Genomic DNA, 23,099 nt, shown 5'->3' on the forward strand with positions numbered 1-23,099 from the left:
CTTTTCTCTCTCTTTCTCTTAATAGATATATGTATGTATGTATGTGCAGGTCTTAAGCTTGGGAAGTACTAAAGAAACCATTCTAGTTTGTGTAAAGGTATGTGTGTGTTGGGGGGGGGATATTCTAATGAAATCTTTATAAAATGAGGCCCCCTCTTTACCTGAGAATGGACTTGTATTCCCAGTCATGTGTGTGTCATTTGAAACTATACCTGAGAAAAATTTTAGCTCCCCTACTGATGTTTTCATCCTGAGAGACCCAGTTTGGTAGCACAGCAGTAACCTGTTCAGTCATGGCCTTGGTACAGTATATGAAGAGCAATGACTTATTCTGAAGTTCTTGTTGCTGGGGTGGCAGAGGGGATGGCATACATTAGACCTTGTAAAATGAAGAAAATAGGTCCGGTAAGATTGTCATAGAGTGTGTGTTAAAGTGATTTGTTTTGTTTGTTTTGTGTTTCTTTGTTTTTTTTTAATTACTTCACTGCTGCAATGATTCCTAAATGCTGTGCAAAGATTTAAGTAGCAACTGCTCCCATTTCTTAAGAATTTAATTTTGGGTCCTATGAACGAAGAGGCTTGTGCCACTCTGTACCCACCTAATTGCTTTTTCCATATTTCTTCATATTTATGGGCCCTTCCAAAGGGTCATACTGAAAATGTTGGATTTGCACTGTGTAGGTTCAGGTTCAGCATCATCTACTCAAAGTTTTCTGTGACAGTTGTCTTGCATGTGCCCTAGAGAGAGAGAGATATTTGACGAGTCTGAACTTAAACTAAAGTGGAGAGAGGAAGAGAGAGAGGCTGCTGTCATACCTGATGGAGGAAACTGATTAGACATTGACACAGTTCATGAATTCTTAGATTTTAAGGACAGAACAACTACTATATTATCTAGTCTCACCTACTGTATAAAAGGAAGTCAGAGAATCTCACCTAATTTTTTCAGTGTTGAACTCATAATATTGTAAAAATAAAAATATCTTGTCCAGAAAAGCATCAGCCATTGGTTTGAAGGTATTAAGAGATAGTAAGTCACCTTCTTTCCTCCCTTATCATTCCAAAAGTGAATCACTCTACATTTAAAGGAATAGGACACCCTATTGCTAATCTGAGTTTGCCTGGCTTTGAGGTCCAGTCCAAATTCTTCATATTCCATTTTCTGAAAGACTAGCAACTGCATAATTAACTGGAACATCCTTTCATGAAAATATTTAAGGACTGTAACTAGATTTCTTTTCAGTTTTATCAAGATAACTGCATTAATTCCTTAAATCCCTCATTGTAAAATATGTGTATTTTTTCTTCCAATTTGTAAATGTTTTCTGTAGCCCTTCTCTGTACTCCTCAGTTATTCAACACCCTTCTTAAAATATGGACTGGAGAAGTAAGAAGCTTTCAATTCAGTTTGGTATTGCATTTCAGGAGAGTATGAATCATGGGTTATTCACAAAGATTTTGCAAGATACCATGAGGCAGCCTCTGCATTGCTTTTATCTTTTATGTTTGCCAAGTTATCATAGTGTGTCATACCAACGCTGGTTTACTTTGTCTAACTGTAGAAAATGTGGTAAAGAGTGAAATAAGGTCTCCTGAGCACCCATGCTTCATGTTTTCCTCCTCTTAAACATGCAATTCCCACAACTGAGATCAGCAAAAGAGTAAGTCACATTTACAAGTAGCATGGAAACTTCTGTGGACTATAGAAGTAGGTACCACAAGTGACAACCCTAGTCTGCCATTTCTCTCTCATGTGTTGATAACATCAACATCTTCTTTGCAGCCTTTAGTGCAGAGAAAAGATCATGATAAAGCCCCCATCTTGCTCCTGCCCTTGCCACCCTCTTTCTCCTGCCACAGCCCATACTTTAATCACGGGGTCTGTAGAATGACTGCAACTCAGTGTCTTAGGTGGGGTGACTTTTTTTTTTCCTGCCTATGAATAAGTGATCCCTGCTGGCTTTTGTATTATGATTTGATGGTGATGTTAGAGTTTTAAAATGGGATGTGGCCTGGAGGGCATGTGCTTCAAAGTAGCTCACCTACTTTCTCGGTGTATTGCAGTGTGTCCCTCTGGCAGGAGAAGTGTCAGAATCCTAATTTTTTTTTCACCTGTCTGCAAGATTGACATCTCCTGTGTTGCATGCTATGAGTTATAGGAATTTGTTGTTTTATAAAGCAGGAACATCCCGAAGCATGTCCTATTTGCAAACTTAGTAAGTGCTGTATGCAAAGTGGAAGAATACAGTGATAAGGTACAATTTATATCCTTTCAACTGCATCTCATTTTTATGACACTAACAAACAGCTATATGAGGAGATGGCAAAATTGCACCAGAAATACATCTGTGTAGTGGGATTCTTGCAGTTAGCTGTAGCAATTCCAAGAGATGGTGTAGGGCCAGAAATGACTGTCAAATTCCTGGCAAAGCAGAGCCATGTAGGTAACATTGCCATGATCAGAAGTGTCCCACTAGTGGCCATTTGTAATTAACAATGGAGATGAGCTTGTAATTAGGCATATAATTCTCCTGTGTGAAATTTTAAGGTTGAATTTGACCTCTCAATATTTAGGTTTCCCTCTTTAAGCAGTGACTACTTCTTGCATTATTCATGTCGGTAATCTTATGACATTACCTGAAGCTACTTATTTGTAAAAGGTGAGCAGTGTTAGCAAATGGGACCCTAAAGTCGAGAGACTGATTAAGACCCCAAAATACTGCTAATAATTCTAATGCTATTTTTGTTTTTGTTTTTGAAAACCATTAGAAAAAATTGTTTGTCTTCCCTACCTTTTTCTGGGACAAAGTATCAGTTATCACAGAGAAGTGTGCTGACATTTCAGATACAGCACTTACAATTACTGGTATGAACCAATTTAAAGGACAAATAACCTTAAGTCTGTGTTAGCTTTCCTGATCATGTTCCTTTCCTTAGGATATGGAAAGAATGTGAGATCCAGTAGTTCTAGCTTCTCTTTCATTCTGCACCATCAACTTGCAAGTTTCTGGAAGGTTGAGTCTCCTTCATATTCAACTTCCCATTCCATGTAGGAAAGTTGACTATCAAGAATTGCTTAAAGACAACAGTGTTGGAAAAGATATGTTCTATCCCTCCCACTGCAGTGTATGAAGCATCAGGTTCTTTTTCTCTTTATTCTTTTGTTTTTCTTTGTCTCTCCACTGCTTTGTAAGTCAAAATCCCATACTGAGAAGAGGCGAGCTGATATCAGCCAGTGCCTCACCAGCGTGCATTTTTAAGGAACTTGATCATTCGGTTGCTCCTCATCCTGTTTCAGCAATTTCTTTATGTGCAAGCAGTACAACTAGAAAAATGATTGTATTATTGTGTATGTCAGAAGTGATTTTAATATTTGTTTATGGAATTTTAACCCATGATAACTAAAAGAATAATACTTTTTCTATACACATAAATGTGAGGTATCTGTCCTAGTTCAGACTGCTTCCACCTACCCTGCTTTCTTCAGATGAGCAACATTGCATGACTGGCAAGAAACTATATAAAGCCATCTGAGTTATAACTTACTGTCCCAACAGAAATTACATTCAAGGTCTTTAATGGATCAAAATTTCCCTAAAGTCCGAGTTAGAGTATTTTTAAAAGGCCAAGAGCCATCATTCTTACCTGCATTAATATCCAAAGCACTACTGAATCAAAATAACATTTCTCAGGCCATCTCTCTTCTTGTGTTTGTCCCAGCTAGAACAACTGAGCTCATGCAATACCCTACAATGGAATTCAACTTTTAAATGAAACAAGAAGAAAATGATTTTATTCATTAGAACTTGTTTCAAAACCTTTCTGTTCATCCAGAACTTCTTGGTAGTGTGAATTAAAACGGGAAGATTCTCAGCTAAGCGTGGCTGTCACTGTTGTTTGTATGTGTGTTGTTTTTTTTTCTTTTAATCCAGGTGTTACATTGCCAGCGTGTGAAGTTTTGTGCATTTTGTTTCTAACTGTGCATTGCATTGAGGAAATTCAAACTGTCTTGATAGGGCTGTCAATGCCTTCATTATCAGGTTGGGTTCCAGGAACCCATTTTGCTACTGTGTGACCTTTTATACCAGTCAATAAAGCCGGTGTATTTGTGCTGGTGTACAAATGAAATAAGACAGTAATGAGTCAGGCCACAGAAAACAGCAAACAGCGAGGTATCAGTATATTTATCACTGTGTATGGCAGCTGCCATTGACCTGTGTAAAGAAGTTTTATGCTGGTTTGGTTAAACCTTGCTTAAACATTTGACTTCGTGCGTGAATCATGCAATCCAGATCTCTTTATGTTGGTAAATTAAATGTATACTCAAAATCTGCTTTAGATTGCTGCGTTCATATGCTTTATAACCTACAGGACTTTCTTCCACTTTCCTCACCTGGCTGTGTTTGACAAGGGTCCTCAGGAGACTGCGTGCTGGTGTCCTTCCAGACACCCCCAGTGAGTCAGGGAAGAGGAACAGCTGCTTCTCAGGAGTGCCTCGTGTGCCTTCTTCAGACCAACGTGTTTTCTGTAACCACATTTATTAATATTCCTATTTTAATGCATCCATGTATGTATTCACCATATCAGGAGTGTGGTAGCATTCGGTTTTGTTGTCCTGAGCGCTGCTGTTTGTCTGCAGTTCAGTCTTTCAGCCCCGCGTATTTACCAGCCATTCAGGCCGCTTGCAGTATTCACACATACATTATGTAAAATAAAATAAAATCAACTACATTATTAAGACTGTGGGGGCTGTGAATAGATTATTACAATTTGCCTATCATGGTAATGACACCTGTTAGAGGTGTGATACAAAAGGCAGTGACAGGCAGTGTAATTTAGTAATTGTAGCCATTGTACTACGGAGCTGGTCAGTTCACCAGGCAAGTACAAAGAAAGCAGTGTTAAGGCTAAGCAGGGGTGGGTAAGCTTAATAGACAGAGCTGGTGCTTCACTGAAAGAAACTTTTGGTGGAGGGCTAACTCCCCGGGGAAGGAGTTAGAATGAGTTGAAAAGAATGAACAGAAGTATAAAAATGGTACGGGTTTTCTTGTTTCTGTTCTTAAAGTGATAGAGGACTTCTGGTGATGAGCACGGCTTGTCCCACTTGCTCAAGGAGGGCAGAGAGAGAGAAGGAAACTTTTTGAAATACCGAGAGGCTAGGAGGCTGTTCGTTTATTGCTGCCACGGTGCTGAAGTAAGGCCAGGCTCACAGCTGTCTCTTTCCTCATCTGGCAGAACATCACAGACAGCTTTGGCAAAACTGTTTTTCTACTGGGGTGGTGATCAAGGAGTCACAGGGTCAGAAGGTAAATTTGAGAGGTCACAGAAAGCCACTGCTGTCAAGTCATAAACTCATGCCTTGGACAGATGTGCATGTATATGATTTGAGTGCTCGTCTGGGTGCCACCCCTGCCCCCTGCTATCTGAAGAGTTAACTACAGTCTGAAAAGTGAACTGAGTTCTTCAGTGGCTTTTTTGCTGATATATAGAAACCAAAATATTCATGGTGGGTTTTGTTGTTTTTGTTTTATTTTTATATTAGAGGTCACGAAGCTAAAGATACAAGGTTAATTTTGTTACTAGTTCCTTTGTAAGTGTGTTTGTTTTGTAAACAGTTTGGAGCACAGACCACAGCTTCCATACCTTGGGCACAGAGGATTGAATGGTCAATGTTTTGTTAATAACAGACAGCATTGCTTTCAATCACTTTGTGAGCCAAAGAGCAACACAAAGACCACACAAATTAACCTTTTCCCTGATGCAGTATCCCTATAGACTCCTAAGAGACTGTGTAAAATACACAGTCATTAATTAATTTTCTGTTTCTGTAATGATGAGAATGCCAAATAGCTTATAGACTTCTTATACCAGACTTTTTTAATTATTAAGTACTCTGAGCTTGTCTTTATCTCTTCGTCCCTCTACCCTCCATCTGGATATTTGATTTTCCAGCAAGCGTATTGGTCTTTTTTCATGAGAACCTGTAATTATTGAACAAATTGTTGTCACAATGAAGACCTTTTTAGGGTTTCATGAGGATGCATTAGAAAACAATAGTCTTGCAAGATAAGTAGTAGACAGAGCACTGCAGCATATTTGGGCCAGATTGACTCATTTAACAGCTTTAAAGGAACAAGGAAGTAGCCTGAAGTTAACAAAGATCTGCACAGCAGGGCATTTATGCTAGCAAATACTAATTCACATTTGCTAAACAGTATAAACAGATTTGCAGGCAACACCAGGCATCCCATTTAAACGGATTAGGTGTGTCACTTACCTATTGTCTGGGCTGAGGAATGTGGGGTGCTCAATATGCTCCTTGCAATTAGCCCAATTAGGCAGACACGCCCTTTGTGCAAGCCAGTTACAGGGCACTTAATCCATCGATTGGAAAGGTAATATTTCTTCTGTGAACTGAGAGGTTTGTCCTGTGGTGCTACTTGCATTTTTGCTGATTCCACACCTAGCCGTTAAAGTGACCACGCTTCATGTGCCAGTCAGCTGGCTGATAAAGTGTATTTGATTTTTATAAACTGTGCAAACTGGTGTATTGACTTTGTTGCAGTCAGCTGACGGGTTGCTGCAAGAGGAAGGTTATACCAAAGAGCTTCGTAATTGGAGCAAAACCAAGCGTTAATAAATGGGCCATCCCTGTGGTCTCACGCTAAGTGCGGAGCAAGACTTGTTTATGTTCACAGTGCACCACCCTTACTAGTGACTTGCTTTTTTTCCCAGCAAGGGTTAAAAACACAGTGAAGGATTCATGCGATATGCATGCTATTATCACTCATTTCTGGAGGAAGTGATTCATGTTACGCTGGGGTTTCAGAAACTCCCGCGTTCTTTGTTTCCTGCCTGTCATTCAGATGGTGAAGGCCAGTTTCCCAGTCTCCCCCAGCTAGTTGGAGGGTCAGTACAACGGAGTCCCTCTGAGGCTCGGGAGGAAGTTAAAGAGCCAGTCTCAAAGGCACCTTCCTAGAAAATTATTACAAAAGAAGGTTGAGTAAAAATAGGAGAAAAATGAGCTGGTATTCAGCTGAGCACTTGCACGTTATTTACAAACATCTGAATTAATTGTGAATTATATGCCAAAGTAAAATCGAGCTCTGTGCCAAAAGAAAGGAGCTGAAGCTCCTTGCACACTCTCGCAGTCTTCTGCTGGCTGCAGAGGGCCTCAGTGCTGAGCTGGGGAGGCAGCGCTGGGTACAGGAGCAGCGGTGCAGGCTGGCAGCACACTCAGGAGCTTCTGCACACCTCATAGCTGGCCTTTCCAGAAACCTTTTCAGACTTGCACCTGAAGAGGTCACTGTAGTAGACTGGGCTGATACAAGCTAATTCCTCAAACACGGGTGGTAAAATCCTCACCTAATGCATCCTGAGCTTCAAATCTGCCTAGGCCCATGCTGTCATCATCCGTGCCCATTTTATCAGTGATACTGTTTCAGAAATCCTTCCCTGGCTTTATAAGGTTGCCTTTCTTTGAAGAAGCTTCCCAGGCTTGTAAAAGATCTTCCTGGAGGTAGAAATGCAAAGTTCACAGAGCACAGATAGGATAAGAGATTTGGCATTGGGCTCCATTTCCTAAGGAAAATGAAATAATATCCAGTCTGTGAAACCAACAGGAGGTCATTCCACTCGGCTCTCCCAGGCTAAAGTATTGTGCATAAAATTATCATATAAGGTGTGAAAGAATGCTTCTTTCAAACAGACAAGAAATTGGATCAAAGGCGACACGCCTCTGCTTGAGAGCAGCCTTTACTTCTCATGAAGTCACTGGGGCTCCTTGATGGGTTGAAGGCAAGGATGTGGCTGCTGCCCTGCTTGTGGCCACATTCAACCTTCCTGGAGTCAGGCTCAGTGTTTGTGTGCGGTGTTTAAAGGGTAATAGCACTAAACACTGCCCTCACAAACCACCGTAATTACTTCTACTGCTGAAAAAAAAAACACAGAACATGAACAAAAATATTGTAGAAAAGCTATTTCTAACACTAGTGCTGCTCTTTATGGCTAAGTGGCAGCCATCATTTTTTTCCTAAATTATGTGTTCTTTTTTCAAGCATTTGGATGATGCAAACCAGATTTTTGTGGCAGCATTATTGCTCATAGCCAAAAGAGCATTCAAGGAAACACTGTATTTCTGCTAAATTGCCATTTATTCAGAACACTTTGACTTGTTTATCCCTTTTCATTCTCGTAACAAATCAAGTAGTCATTGAGCTTGTATTTCTGAACATAAGTTCAGTAATAATTTTAGGAAAAGTAAGATCTATCATCCAATTTTTGGAGGGTAGGGGGATATGCAAACTTCTGGCTCTCAGGCTATTTTTAAAAGGAAAACTCCCCAGGAAAACTGTTTTCCAGTAAAACTTCCTGTTTGTTTTGGATTATTTTTTTTCTTACATGTAATACTATAGTAGAAATTTTTTGATGTAATTGGATTCTGGATGGTGTTCTGGAGTTATTTTTTGGTTTGTTTACTCATTGTCTGGAATGATGCTGTTAGTTTAGAAAAAGAATCATTGTTAGCATTCATTAGAAGAACACTGTGAATGCCTTTTAGTTATTCACATTGCTTTTTATTCACTTTGAGTGTTCCTAATAGTAAGTGTTTAATGGAGGGAATGTTCCAGGGAAAAGAAATGGTAAGAGATAATCATGCAAAGGTATGTAATTATGAATATTTGTCTCAGGCATGTGAATATGAAAGTTCTTTGGGGTTCATCCAGTCAGCAAGTAAGAACAATAACATGAGATGGAGGTGATTAATCTCGTGTTGCAGAGAGAAAAATAAGAATTGCAAGTAATCAAAACAGTATCTAGGACAAATAGTTCACTGGCAATCCATAGGCCACACATGTTCACATGAACAAATTATTGAATTGTTTCAAGGTGAGCACATGTGTATACAAGAAAATTTTTGTATGCTGTCGTGAATGGAAAAATGTACTAATACAGTTGCATAAATTGTTTATTTTACCGATACTACACAATTCCATTTTCAAAACAGACCATTTCTGTTCTGCCTGTAAAGAATGGGAAGTACAATCATTAGTTTAGAACCGACTTTGCAATTCAGACTTTTACATTAAAGAAAGCAAGGTGACAGTCAGCTCTATCTAACGCATGCTATATCCCTGAAAACATTGTATCATTCACCTTTGAACATAATACTGCGATTCATTTTAAGATGAAAGCTTTTAGAAGCTAGAATGAAGGATCAAAATAAACATATTTTTCCTTGTGGTATTTCCTGATTTGGGGCATTTCTGCATTGTATGTTCTCTTGTTCTGCTGTTTGGTTTCTGCATAGCTGCTCATTCCCCTCTTTAAAGTCTGGAGTTTTTATAGGGACATTTTTTATCCTTACTAGGCATTGTAACTTTTAGCTCAATAGTTTTTAATTTGATTACAGTGAATTAAGTTTACCTTAGGATCTTTGGAGCCCCATAGAGAGCTGATCTGATTAATTACTGTACAAAATAGATTGTTAAAATAACTAGGTTTTATGCAGTTTCTCTTTGTTCTTTCCTGTAGCTTCTGTAATTCATAGATGTTGATACTGCTGGATGAGTGAGGTTAATGCAGGAGACGAATTCCCACAGGCTTGCTCCTTTTTCTGATTTCAAGAGCAGACTCCTGTGGGTGTGGACCATGTGGATCCCCCACCAGGGCTATACTGTGTGCCTGCCGGTGTGTTGAATCCCGTCTGTCAGTCCAAGTAGAAGACCAACAGAGGAATCAGGATGGCCTTATGTACAGGTCATTATGACTTTAGCAGCAAATGAACATCTCTAATGCAGAGTACAGACTTAAGTTTGTTTTATTTATGGTTTTAATTGTAGCAACCTTCAATAACCACAGCCAGAAAATATATTATACTGATCATCACTGCTCCTGGCCTGTGTAGTGTCTGGACTATTTGTGAGCAAGCGGAGTCAAGTCTCAGAGCTCAGGACATTGCTACACTTTTTTATGGATTTGCACAGGTCAGGGAGGTTAGTGGTTTGTATAAGCAGATGTGGTCCTGCTCTTGAACCAGTCCTTAGTGTAGACATGGCTTCCAGTCATATTCATCCTCGTATGACAAATAAACATGGTTTATACCACTCTTGGGCAGCTTATCCCCCCCCCCCTCTGCAATTTTGGCAGGCTCAGCGGTGACAAAGTGGACAGAGTTTTAAGCTGGTTGGTGCAACAGGATATAAGGGTCATTCTGAAGGGAAGGGAAACCTCCTGTGTTGGCCGCGACTTGTATTTTGGTGGACGGAACTGCACAGCAGGAACTAGGAGGAGAAAGCCACCACATGCTCCAAGCACCTTCACGTGTCCGTGTGCCGCCAGAGGTGACACCTCACAGCCAGGCTAGTGGGCAAGGGGCTGGTCTTAGCCCAGGGCAAACAGCTCACTGCCTTTGTCCACTCCCTCTTTCTCCAGCACAGATCAAAGTGAATAAAAATGGTGCTTTTCTGGAGAGAGGCAAACTAGCTAATACAATCTCATCAGCTTTTATAACTTGGATTGGGGGTTTCCAGAATTAGCTCAGGTGTGTAGCCGTGAAGTCCAATATCAATCTCTTCAAACAGACCAGGGATTTCCAAAGCTGAATCAGGTTTGTAGAGATAAAGTCCAGTATTTTTTCTCTTCAAACAGACCGTGCAGCCTTCAGTTTGTGAGAGATTTGTTAATGCGACCCTATGCGTTTTCTAGCCCTAATTCATTTATAGGTTTTCTGTGATTTTTTTTCAAATCTTTCATTTAAGCTTGGCCATTTGTAATTTTCCTCTGACAGCTGGAGAAGTGGTGTGAAGGGAGGAGAGCTGCGATGTTACTTACTTTCCCCTTTTGGGGTATAGGCCTCATTTTATGGAACTATTGAAAGTTCTCAGTAGTTTAGTCCCTTTTTGAAGCGGGAAAGGCGCTGCTGCACTGATGTCATCAAAGAAAAATGAGCTGGTATTGAGCTGAAAAGTGCATAAAAAGTTTATGGATCTTTTTAAAAAGTTTTACCCTGAACTGCAGCAGTGGATTTTAACCTGAACAAAACCAAATCAAGTGTTAAACCTTTCCACATTTGGATTTTGTAATGGTAACTGAAACTTTAAAGGCGATGTGAGAGAGGTGAAGTACTTAGTGAAAGGCCCTGGTGATGTGTGCTGCTGAGGCATCCAGAGCAGGAGCAGGGCTGGGCCTGCCGGAAAGAGATGCTAAAACTCACTTAAACTAGACTGGTGCCAAGAATTTATCACCCATCTGTTTTGCCTTGATTTTATATTTCATTATCACCTGCAAAAAAGTCTGATTTCTGAGCATTTATTGTGAAATTAATAAAAGAGTTTACAAGGCAGTGCTGTAATGCACTCCAGGGTGTGTCCTGCTGGCCTGGTGCCATTTCTGAAGTTGTTGGAGTTGTTGCTCATAAAGTTTGTGCTTCGGTTTGTGGTCAGCGCAGAACAATATCCCAGGAAAAACACTGCAGAGTGCTGGCAGTGCTACCTGGCGGAAAGCTAGCTGGCATGCATAGCCCCAGACTGTGTAAGGGCTCTGCTATAGGAGGCTTTTATCCTGCATTGTACCTGATGTGGCACCAAAGTTGTGACTACTTGCTGATAGCCGTGCTATTTACTTCTTTCTTTTCTCAGAAACTCATATATGAGATATATATCAAAGATATTTGTGATAAGATGCATCTGTAGATATGCGTATGTGTATGTATGTCTGTTTAAAATGATGAGGAGCTAATCCTTAAAGAGAAACCTAAAGATGAGGAAGAATCCTGGAGCTAAAAAGTTGAAGGGTTTCTTAATCCATTGCTGTCTTTTCTCAGCAATGTAAACCACAGGAGCTGTGGGATTAGATATCTTTCTGAGAGTTGTAGTTTTGTCTGGCACTGTGTGGGACTTGGGTATATTTTAATACACGTTCAGCATTGCCTTTTAGTAGCAACTGTAGCTTCTGTGCATGCCAGCACTGGGTAGCCGTAGTCAAGCAGCTTTTTCCTTTACTATTTCTTTCCTTTTTTTTTTTTTTTTAATTTACTTTTGCTATCTGTAGTGCATGCAATTAACATCTAAATGAGTTTTCTGCAGATAGGCCAGGAATTTGATCAACTCCAAAATATAGGACGTACTTAAAGGGTTTCTTTCAGTGTTTGGATAGTGTGTTTTGTTGTTTTTTGGTTTTGTTTGTTTTTTAATTTCTCTTTTCTCCTCCCCCTTCTCCCCCCTTTTTTAAAGTGTTCAGGTTAGTTCTTTTTAATTTCTTTTCAAAGGAGGCATTGTTAAAAGTTTAAGCCTGGTAGACTGAGAAAATTTAATTGACCAGATTTTTAATACTTAAAATTGTACTTATCAATGGTATAATTGCAGGGTGTTGGGTACAAAATGTATATGCTGAAGTTTCTTTAAAACTTCTGTTGCTTATTGTCATTACTTTGTTATTCAATTAGTATAGTGCCTAAAGGCTCAAACTATAATCAAGAGTTCACTGTAGTGAGTACTGTACAAGCACATGGTCTGATTTAGGATGTGAATGGATGATTGTGATCAATTCAGCTGTGGTGGCTTCATGATTTGCTTCTCAGATGAGCTATGATAACCGATTGTATATTAATTACTGCTTTGTTGCAATCAATCCTGGCTTGCAGTGGTGGCTTAAACTGATGTACTTTTCTCTATAATTACAGTGGTTTAGAAGTACATAATGGAGTAAGAACATTCAGTTCATGCAGTGAATGGATGCCCCTGGGCTTGCAGCAATTCCATCAACTACCTATAGCCAGAGTCCAGGAACTGAACTACTAAGAACAGGGTACATGATGTTTGGGAGAAAAAGAAATGTTAGGAGTGAAGTGCAGGAGAAGATTTCCAATATCCGGTACTACGCCCCATAATACTGTTCCTGTTTGACTGTTCCATATTTTTCCTGTTTTTTCCACTAGTGCAGATCTTAGAAATCTTAAAAATCTTCCGTCAAACCTGTGGACTATAATTTCTTCCTTTGCTGTTCCAGTCACAGTTATAATGAGGCAAGGTCCTTTGCTCAAAGTGTTGCGGTAATAATGCCATTTGCTTTTGTGTAAAGCTCCTTCCACAAGTGCCTCATGCCGCCCAGAAATGCAGAAACATCTCAAATATTTTAGACCAAATTATTCAGAAAGTACATAGCAAGTGAGCTACTTATTTGGAATGTAGGTGTTATGGCTTTCTATTTGGACCTTGCCTGAGTTAGCAAGCATGGTCATTATTGCTAGCATTAGGTGGTGGTTGCACTTGATGTTCGTATATAGCTTTTCCAACCCAAATGACTTTATGATCCTATGATTCACCAGCTTAGAGATGTGTTCTGCACTTATCTGAGCTTCCAAAATGAGGAATTTGTTCCCTTGCATAGCACAGCAGTCAGAAGGGAAGACAACATCTATATGATTAAGGTTTGTTCTGTGTTCAAATGTATTGGCAGATTTGATATAAATCCCAAAAACACAAAATAGTTACTTAATGCCATGCCAGATATATCAGGTAGATAATAGATATGAATTAAAAATTGATATGTGCATGTATTTCCAGTTCCAGACTGAGCATATGGACTACTCTTGTACCTTTTCTCCCAAGAAAACAAACTGTTTCAATTTCAGCCTGTGCTGATACTTGTTGTTTTCTTGTTATAGTCATCTCTAACAGTATGTTATGATGTAAAGGACACAGCTGCTGTCCTTTTACAACTTACATACATGTATATAGACAAACACTGGTTCTTATCTTTTATACAAATGAAGTTAACAAACATGTGCCAGAGGTACAGCTATGCTCTTCTCCCCTTGTGGCTGAAAGTTCTGCCAGTCAGAATTTCAGTTTGCAAAGCCAGGCTAAACATATGATGTGGATTGGATATTTTGTTGATTGATTAATTCATGGCTTCGTAGTCTGTTTAGGAAAAGGCAACTGTGCAAGTTTTCATTTAAAATAACAAAGACTAATGATGGGCCTTATTATTGAATAATATATAAATATTTTTATATGTTTACTTTCTTCACAATTATTATAACCTACGTTACTCTGATTTCAGTCTGAAAAAGAATCAACTATGGGCCAACTCCAGTTCCTTTTGTTGTTCCACTTGGAAGCAAATTCTTATTTCTTGCTTTGGCAATCTGTCAGCCAGTAAGCCAGTTTTAAACTAATTATTATAGGCATGGAGGCCTACAACAGAAATCAAGATTTCTCCTGTTTTGTTCACTTTAAAAATTGATGTAATTTCTCCTAAATGACTAAAGTATCAAAAATGAGAGTAAGCAAATAACAGGACCTTTCAATATACCACAAAAGTGTGTAGTTTTCTCTCCACTACCTTCTGAAGTTGTCCATAGCTAGATATAGGGTAGAGTAGACACTGCTATTGCCATTAGAACCTCTGTGCACCCAGCACACACTGTAAGTGTTAAGTAATTCACCAGCTTTTCAGCTAAGAGGGATCTTTTTACCCTGGGCCAGATCAGCAGGAAGTAGTTTTTATTTTTTTTTGTTTTTGTCTTTCCTTCTTTGTGTGGTACTGTGTCTGCTTTCTGGGTTCATTTGTGACTTTTGATTGAAGAAGTCATCCAGGTTCTCAAGTGCTTAGAATGCTGGCACGTCCTCGATCTTTCTCAGGCTGTTCCACTCAAACACAGTAATGGTGACTTTTAATCTTAAAGGGTTTTGTTGTTGTTGTTGTTGTTATATGTTTGTTACAGGATGCTGCGAAGAGCTTCTGTTTCTGGTGTATGTTGTATAGGATAGATGTTCTCTGGCTGATTCTGAGCTAGGCGTGTATTGGATTGCAGTGTTTCTTACTGTTGATCTCTATTCTAATATCCACTTTACATACAAAGTAATATATTAATTCTCTCATTAAAAATATGTAGCTATCTCCAATTACCCATTCTTGCAAATAGAACTTTCCTGTAAGGAGGTACTGAAAATGTTGAGGTGAATTCAGTAAATTCCTAAAGTTTAATTTAAGATCCCCAAAAGTAAAATGCGGTTACAAGGCCATGGACATAGATCTCATCTTGACCTTTTTATTTGTTAGAACACTTCAGCAGAGAGTAGATAGAGAAAAGGAGAACAAGGACACTGTAAAATGTCGCAGTTGCTGCTCTTTTCGAGTTGCTATCACATTCTGATACCCCATTAAGAGTTCGACAGCATGCTCTGAGAAATGCCTGTTCTGCACTTGAATATCTGGTTTCATGGAAATGCTGCAGTGTGTGCTTCCAAAACGATGATGATTTATATTTTCATTTTTTTCATTTTTTTAGACTTAATATGTATAGTGATTGAAGAGCAAAACCTTATGTTAGGGTGCTATTTAAGTACAGATTTCTAGTGTTCATGAAATGGTATGTGTGTACACAGAAGAATGATCTCTCTTGATGAACAGAACTTCATTCCAGTTAGACACATTTATTGTATTGTGTATCCAGGCCTCTTCAGATGCTCAGCTAAACTTTGTTCATGGTCTATACCCAAAGAGGAACCATAGTTCAAGTAGAATTGCAGGTCATCACATGGCTGTGTAGTTGAGGCTGCGTAGATCAAACGCACATTTATGCAATTAAGAATGAAGCACTATCTAGAATCACAAAGCATATGGAAACCATACATTTTTCTTCACCTGGTCTCTTTCATTTAAGCCCACATCTCTAGTCTCTGCGAGAAATATTAAAAACACGTATCTTCCTATCTCACATGTTGTTGCTAAGCTCTTGAACAGATGAAAGGATGTTCACTATATCACTGGATCTTTCAGTTGACCACAGTGGTATGTTCTAGTTGAGGAATTTGGCAATTACTTGTGCTCTAGTGGAAATACTTTGAAGAAGATGGTATTATCTGTAAGCCAACCTGTTAGAATCTGGCCTTTATGCTAGATCCTTCCTTCCCACATAAACAAGGCAACGGAAGGTTGTTCAGACTTTGTAGGTAGTCTTAGTAAAAACATGGACTGACCAAATACAGGTAATGTTCAACTTGGAGAAAGATTTTGTCGAATATTAAAATACACAAATGTTCCTAGAAGTAGATGGGTATTATGTGGGTAAGGAGAAATGTCGTTTTCAGTTAGGCGCTGGAAACTTGGTTATATTTTGGAATTCCCAGAGGAGAATCACTGGCATGATGTCTAACAAATAGTGACAGAGGTGATGTCTAAATTAAACATTCATGTTCCTTCACATGGCTATTTGTTGAAATATTTATGTTTGAATATATTTAATTCTTTTTTATGATTAAAGTTTTCACAAAGTATGCATGTTTGTTTACGCCCCAGAGATTAGGGTCAGTGTTAGGATGTGAAAGTTAACTGATTAGATACTACTTTGGTTTAACAATTATGTATTTATTTTTTCATGAGGTTTCAAGTAAATTTAAAAGTATATAATTATTTTTGTCTTCATAAAGTTGTTGAAATCTCATGGGTTTCTATAAAATTGAAGCTGTTATAAGAAAAAACAATGTATAATGAACTAAAAAAAAGACAATCCTATGTCACTGCTTGTATTCAGAAATATTTTTAAAAAACAGTTCTGTAAAGGTTAACAGTGGCGATTGGTAAATCTATTGATGGGTTTACTTTTATCATGGAAATTTTGTATGTTTGATTAACACAGTATTATGATTAAAAAATTCTGGTTTATTTTTGCAGAACTTTCCTGTATATTAAAGCTTAAAGCTTTTCACTTCTTTTGGTCACAAGTGTTTTTACCAACTGCTTCTGGTCCCTTCAGTGGTGGATTTTCAGCTCTAATATCTAGGTGACACATGAGGTCTGCAAATGTATAGTATTCCCTGAGCATCCACACATTTCCAGATCTTTTCACATGTTAATATTTTTTTTGATTTTATCATGGTTTTTTGCTTTTTTTTTTTTTTCATTCTCATTGCTGCTTCAAATAGCTTCCAAGCCTGTTGCTTCTTTGCATTACCTGTCCTTGTTTTATTGTGCCACTAGCTTCCCATTTTCTAGCTCACTGAAAACAACCTTTCAAGTACTTTCTCTGCTATCTGAAACTCAGTTCTTGGCTCCTGTTCTTTTATGAGTGCACAGTTGGTCAGCTAATGATGATTGCCTCCATCACCCACTGACTGGTTCTGGCTATTTTGCTACATACAGAGCCTCAACAAAAATTAATTCTGCTCATGAATAATAGGTATGATTTCATGCTATAACTAAACTAATCTAATGGTGAGCTGCCACTGAAGGGCACAGGTACAGACCTCCTCATCTATACAGTAATAGGTAATTTAGTTAATACACCTAAGGTAATTTTGTGAGACCTCTTGATGTACTATTAACTTTACACTTCGAGGTATTTACACTTAGTGAATTGAAAATTTAACTTGCAGCAGAAATGGGAGGAGACTTAATGGTCAAAGCATCTGTTCTGAAGTAACATCAGATACAATTGAGGAGAATACAGCAAGGCTTGGGTGAACACAGGAAACATAAAGTAATGCCTGTTTCTGTGCTCTCACGTCCTGAGCTGTTAATCCAAGCCCTGACATGAATCTTGATAGCCCAACTGGTTTATCTAAAGTCTGGCAAACAGGAGCAGAATAAATGTCTGGGAAACATCTCTCCAGAACAGTACTGAGCTCTGTCTGTACTATGGCTCACCATCAGACCTGTATTGACACAATTTTCCTGTGTCTGCATATTGAAGAGTTTATGACCATTTTGCTGCAGGAGCAGGATGGGTTATCTGTGTACCTTCAGCTCTTTATATCCAGAAATTTACATAGGTACTTTAAAATTTTGCAAGATTATTTAATTGTTCATATGCATTTTCATCACATTTTTGCTTGAATTTTGTAGTCCTTCAAAGCTATTTTTTATGAAAAAGCTGGTTTTCTTAATTGCTTTTTCAAATTTTTATTCTAAAGTTTATGAAATTGTCTTTAATCCCCAGCTGATTATTTTTCCCCTGTTGAACTCTATTTCCTGAAAATCTTGTGTTATAGCTATTTGATTTGAGAAAGTGTTTGCAAAACATATCTATGTATTTTAAACTTTTATTTTTGCCACTCTTTACAGTTCAAAGGGCTGTATTACAAATTCCAGTGTATTTATTCATTCCTGATAGAGAGGCCAAATTAATTTTTTTTTTCTTCTCCCATCTGATATTTTGACTTGGAGAATATTGTAACGTTTACATATCCCATTCTCAGCCTGACTGTCAGTATATCACGAGACTGTCCCACAGGCTTCATAAAACTAGAAGATTAGCCTTAACTGTCCACCTCTCTCTAACACTGCTTGCTATTTTTCTGCCAAACACAACAGTCAATATGGGATGCTTCCAAAGGAGAGAAGTTACACAATTTGTGAGAGATGTACTTTTCTTTTATTCTTTTTTCCACATAGATTGTTTGAATATTGCAAATTGGCTACCATAATTATGTAACTCAAGTTAGAATAACTGAAGAAAGAAAAGATAACTTGCTCTTTAGCTCATCAATGGCTCAAGATAAATTACTCTGCTCCAGGCTGAAGTTAAGTTCATATCCGAAGTAGATATTTGGGTGTTTTATATGATTTCCTATTTAGCTTGAAGACTTTCTTTTGACATTACAGAGATGTCAAGGCTAAATTCAGTTCAATAATTTCATGATTAAACATTTATTTTAAGTTAGCATCCTTCCTCTCCATTGTCAGGAGACCAGTCTTCCCAGACCAGCACAGACATTTTTGAATATCCCCCTAAGTGAACATTAGCAAGGTATGAATGAGAAATGAGACATCTTGATGTTTTGAAGAGATTGAAGGCAGACAAAAGATGATTTACTGAAGATTTTATGAAGGAACACCAGTGGCTTTACTTGATAAACAAGTCCAAATCATTCAAATGAATGCTTAACTCTGGAAATAAATGATTTTTTTGTTGTTGTTTGACAATTTTCATATGTTCCAACCTGTCCATTTGGGGAACATATTGTTTTACATTGAATTAGGTAGATTTTACTATTTCTTAAGCAGGGAAGTTGCCATGGCAAGTTCATAGTATTGACAAAATATTTCTTCCTGTATGTAGAAGATTTTTTCCCATGCATCTCCAAAATACTGTCCTCTTGTTACTTTTCCAAACACAAGACATACAAGAGGAATGAATAGCTGACATGTGCTATTGGAAATCAGACTAAAGATGCCAACCTCTTTTTCTTCGTACTGGCATTCATGCTTTATATTAAGATGAATTATCTTCCTGTAATTCATACTAGCTTACTGAAGCTTCTGTAAAGATGATTATTTTTAATTTATTTTTTTTTTACAATGGTGAGATATTACATGCTTGGATAAGGAAATGTTTCTTTTCTCTGTCAGTTGTTAGTAATACAACAATTGTTTGATAATATTTCATTCACAATGGCACTCTCAAAATAGTAGCTGCCGATTCATTTTTAAGAAAATAATTACTTGTTTCTAACATCCCTAAAGAAATAATTATGTAATAAAAAATTACGACTGACATATTCGTTACCTATAACAAGTGCAAGTATTTATTGAAATTTTAAGCAATTTCATAGGGTTTTATATTTAAATATTGAAACCTATTAAAATTGCCCATGGAGATTTGTGGGAGAGGTTATCTATGGGCCTCTGCTAATTAATTATGATATATTTTATTTCCATGTGATTTGTCACTACTAGTCCTGTAAGGACTACAGGAAAAATCATTTGTTTAATCTGACTGGGACCTTGTGGCATTTAATTGTAAGCATAACTGTGATACAATAAATCCAAATGAATTTGGACAGTGATTAACAGGGAGCTCCTTGATATGGTAATGAGATTAAAAAAATGGTTCCTAAGTGTTTCTGTGGTTTTCATTAACATTTTTGCAACTAAACAGTTTTTAGGATAAGAGCGGTTGCTTGCTGTTGACCAGGATACATTACTGGTAGAACGTAACCTGTGTGATGAGTGTGTAGTGTGAAAATACCTGTTTATGCATGTATGTAATGTATAAATATTTATGCATTTATGTATGTGTACATATGGAAAGTGTACAATGAAAATACAATATGGAAGGCTTATGCTGTGTTTAATTTGGTGAGTGAAACAAAAATACACTACAGAGTTAACCTTATTATTACATATATTTAAGCATCCTAAAAATGTACTGTTTAACTAATCACACACATGTAGTTCTTGCCCTGAAAGCTTATTATCTAAGACACCTGCAAATATTTAGACATCTGCATAGCTTTACTACTGTGAGTAGTTCTACTGATTTTGTTTATCTGTTTTTGTAGGATTTATGCCCAAATTTGTCATTAGATGGCAAATTTACAGCATAAAAAATAAGAAAGGAGAAAAATAAATAAGAAATATGATACAGCTATTCAGAAAGCATATATGTTGATCTTTTCAGATGCGTTGTCATCACATTACTAAAAAGCCCAAGTTTTTAAGAATGTATCTATAATTTTGCTCTTTAGCAGAATTATAGCAAAACTATAGAGAAGAAAAAGAGTATTTCCATTAAAAACATCAAACTGCTGCTTGAACTTCGAGGCAAAGGAATTATTTGTTTGTTTATTCTTGCAACTTCCCTTCTGTTTGTTTTAGTCTTTTTCCAAAACTTGGTTCATCTTCCGCTATGCTGGTCTTTAAGTGAACTTGATATCATCTGCAATTGTTTGATCATCTTTCTCTTATTTATACTTTTTATTTTAATACTTTCATTGCTGCAGAAAAAAATGTTGGTTGATTGAAATATTGAAACCGGCATTCTTTGTAACCAGCATTCATGTAACAGCAGTGAATTATTCATATTCCGCCCTGGCAAAATGCTTTTCCATGCTCCAGAAGGAAAAGTGGCTCAGTTTCCACAACTCCATTCCTCAGCGGTATGATTGCTAACTAGAGGTCACTATCAGCTGTCACTGTAACATTGTGCTTCTTCACCAGTGGAAATTAGGCTGTACCACAAACCGGAGACCTAACAGAGGTCACCATTTTGTGGCTTAATGAACAAGCAAGACTTGAATTTCAGACTTACTGCCAGCCCTCAGTATATGGCATTTCCCTTTAGAATCTGGCTCAGGGAAATCTTTAATATGAGGAACGTACAGTATATGGGTGCTTGTTTGTTTTCAGTTACTTAAAACTGAAGATGCAGTTCAGCTGGAGAGGGAGCACCTTAATACTCTCACATTGTATGCTACAAATACCTACCTGCTTTATCCACCTTTGTGCTGAGGTTTCTGCACTGAGCTCAACTTTATGCCTAGTTATTTGCTTGGCCTTCGACAGCCAGCAAACACTTCCATTGAAGCATGTTCTTTGTACTACCATGTAAGTTTGTCCACTGCATTCCTTGGCCCCTGTATTTCTTTGTGTCAGTCATTCCTATAGCTCCCTCCTGTGTGTGCTGTTTCATGAAATCACTAGAGAAGGAGACTCAGTATTTCTTAGAGCTGATGTTATGGCAGCCAGTGTAATAAAGGTTTCTTGTTTCCATTTAGATGTAGAATTAGAGAAAGGACTTTGAGACATCCTCTAACCCTACCACAGCTCCAAGGCAGGACCCATGATGTGGGTGGTTTAGCTAGTTTTGTTTTATTTTGCATCTGGGTTTGAATCAGCAGATTTATTCAATTTGATAAAGGATTTTACTTGATTAGATATCAAAGAGTTTTATTTATGTAGGACATATATTGCCAGGTACTGTTTATTTAGAGGTTACTGCAGCTGCCCAGTTGCAGTTCACTGTTGGCTGCAGAGCTTGCATGATGGAACTTCCATAGTACAAAGCAAAGCTTCCTTCAGCTTGGTACCTGAAAAGAAGGGAGTAAACACATACTGACAGTAGTGCTGAAATCTTCAGCACGGCAATGATTAGCAATAGCATTTAACCAACCAACAGTCCATTGTTTGATTACAGCCATTAATTTGACATAATCTTAGTTGCAGTGGCATTGCAGTTGTTATTTCAGGCTGTTTGCGAACTCAAGAACATAGTTATGTCATTGCAAATTACTTTAATTTTTCCATCTATGAAGATTTTTCTTGTGCTTGTGAGTTAGAAATGTGTTTCTGAAGAGAGCTTAGATGTTGCAGCTGAATATTGCAGCCAAGAGTGAACACTGCATCAAATTTTGCTTCTGTGTTATCGTGGAATATGCAGAACCTTGTTCAAAGGTTGCACAACAGCCATAGTCTAAATGTGTTTTTTCTTTTTTCTGTTGAGAGACATATGATAAAAGGGCTGTGAGCTACCTAGACCTCAGAGTTGCTTAATAGCTTGTGGGAGCTAGCTACTTGCCAATTTTAGAGCATCGGTCTATCTGACTTAACCACATGTAGACTTACTGGCAGGTCTACTCAAATCAGTGGTGTAATTATTTACTTCTTAAAGAGAAAACAGGCATGCAGTATAATGACCTTACAATAACTTTCAGTTTTATGTGGAGAAAAATAAACAGTTGTCATTTCCTTGTTATTTTGAGGTTTAAGCCTTTACCACAAAGGTTTTAAATATTTACTAACTACTATGTTCTCTGAAATTTCTCTATTTAAAAATACAATGAATTTATTCAGGGCAGTCTTTCTACTGCAACAAGCTTCACAATCTCGATTACAGAACATTGTAAATGAGTGCCTTTCCACTTCATTTTTCTTGGTATTACTTAACTCTTAATTCAAAGAGTTTATTGCATTTAGTATTTTAGCTGCCAGCTTTGCAATTGTTTTTTATTAAATAGTTCAAAATATAAAGGCGCTTTTTTATTATTATTATTTGTGATACATCCACATTCATAGAAAAAAATATTTGGGGCATTATAAGTTTTCCCATATCACATTGAAGGTTTTCTCAAAAAAAATCTTCACACGTATCTCAAAAAAAAAATAGCTTCACATCACAATTGTGTTGATGTTGAGGAAACTGAGTGAAGAACTATTCACTTCTTTTTTAATACTGTTACACTTAAATCCAGTCTGTAGAGGAGAAAGTATTCTGATTTAGCCAGATATTAATTGTTGTATGTTGTACCTTACCTTACGTTGGTGGTTAATAATTCCATTGCTCTTTTTTGTTTATTTCTAATAGCTATTCTGAG

The 23,099-nt window shown here is 37.7% G+C and overlaps 1 protein-coding gene across 6 annotated transcripts in view; it reads left to right on the forward strand.

The window, feature by feature from the left end:
* Positions 1–23,099, forward strand: part of VTI1A (vesicle transport through interaction with t-SNAREs 1A) — a 280,750-nt gene that overhangs the window by 92,068 nt on the left and 165,583 nt on the right. Inside the window, exon 7 of one of the 6 annotated variants that reach the window (XM_027460600.3) lies at positions 4,372–4,644. The exons of 4 other annotated variants lie outside the window; for them this stretch is intronic. In XM_027460600.3, the coding sequence (XP_027316401.1) occupies positions 4,372–4,544 (173 nt within the window). In that variant the 3' untranslated portion in view covers positions 4,545–4,644. Of the gene's footprint in view, positions 1–4,371; positions 4,645–23,099 lie in introns of those variants that run through there. One more of the 6 variants, XM_027460601.3, reaches the window with a different exon arrangement.

Source organism: Anas platyrhynchos, chromosome 6, assembly GCF_047663525.1.
Source record: "Anas platyrhynchos isolate ZD024472 breed Pekin duck chromosome 6, IASCAAS_PekinDuck_T2T, whole genome shotgun sequence".
In the NCBI taxonomy this organism is placed as follows: Eukaryota; Metazoa; Chordata; class Aves; order Anseriformes; family Anatidae; genus Anas; species Anas platyrhynchos.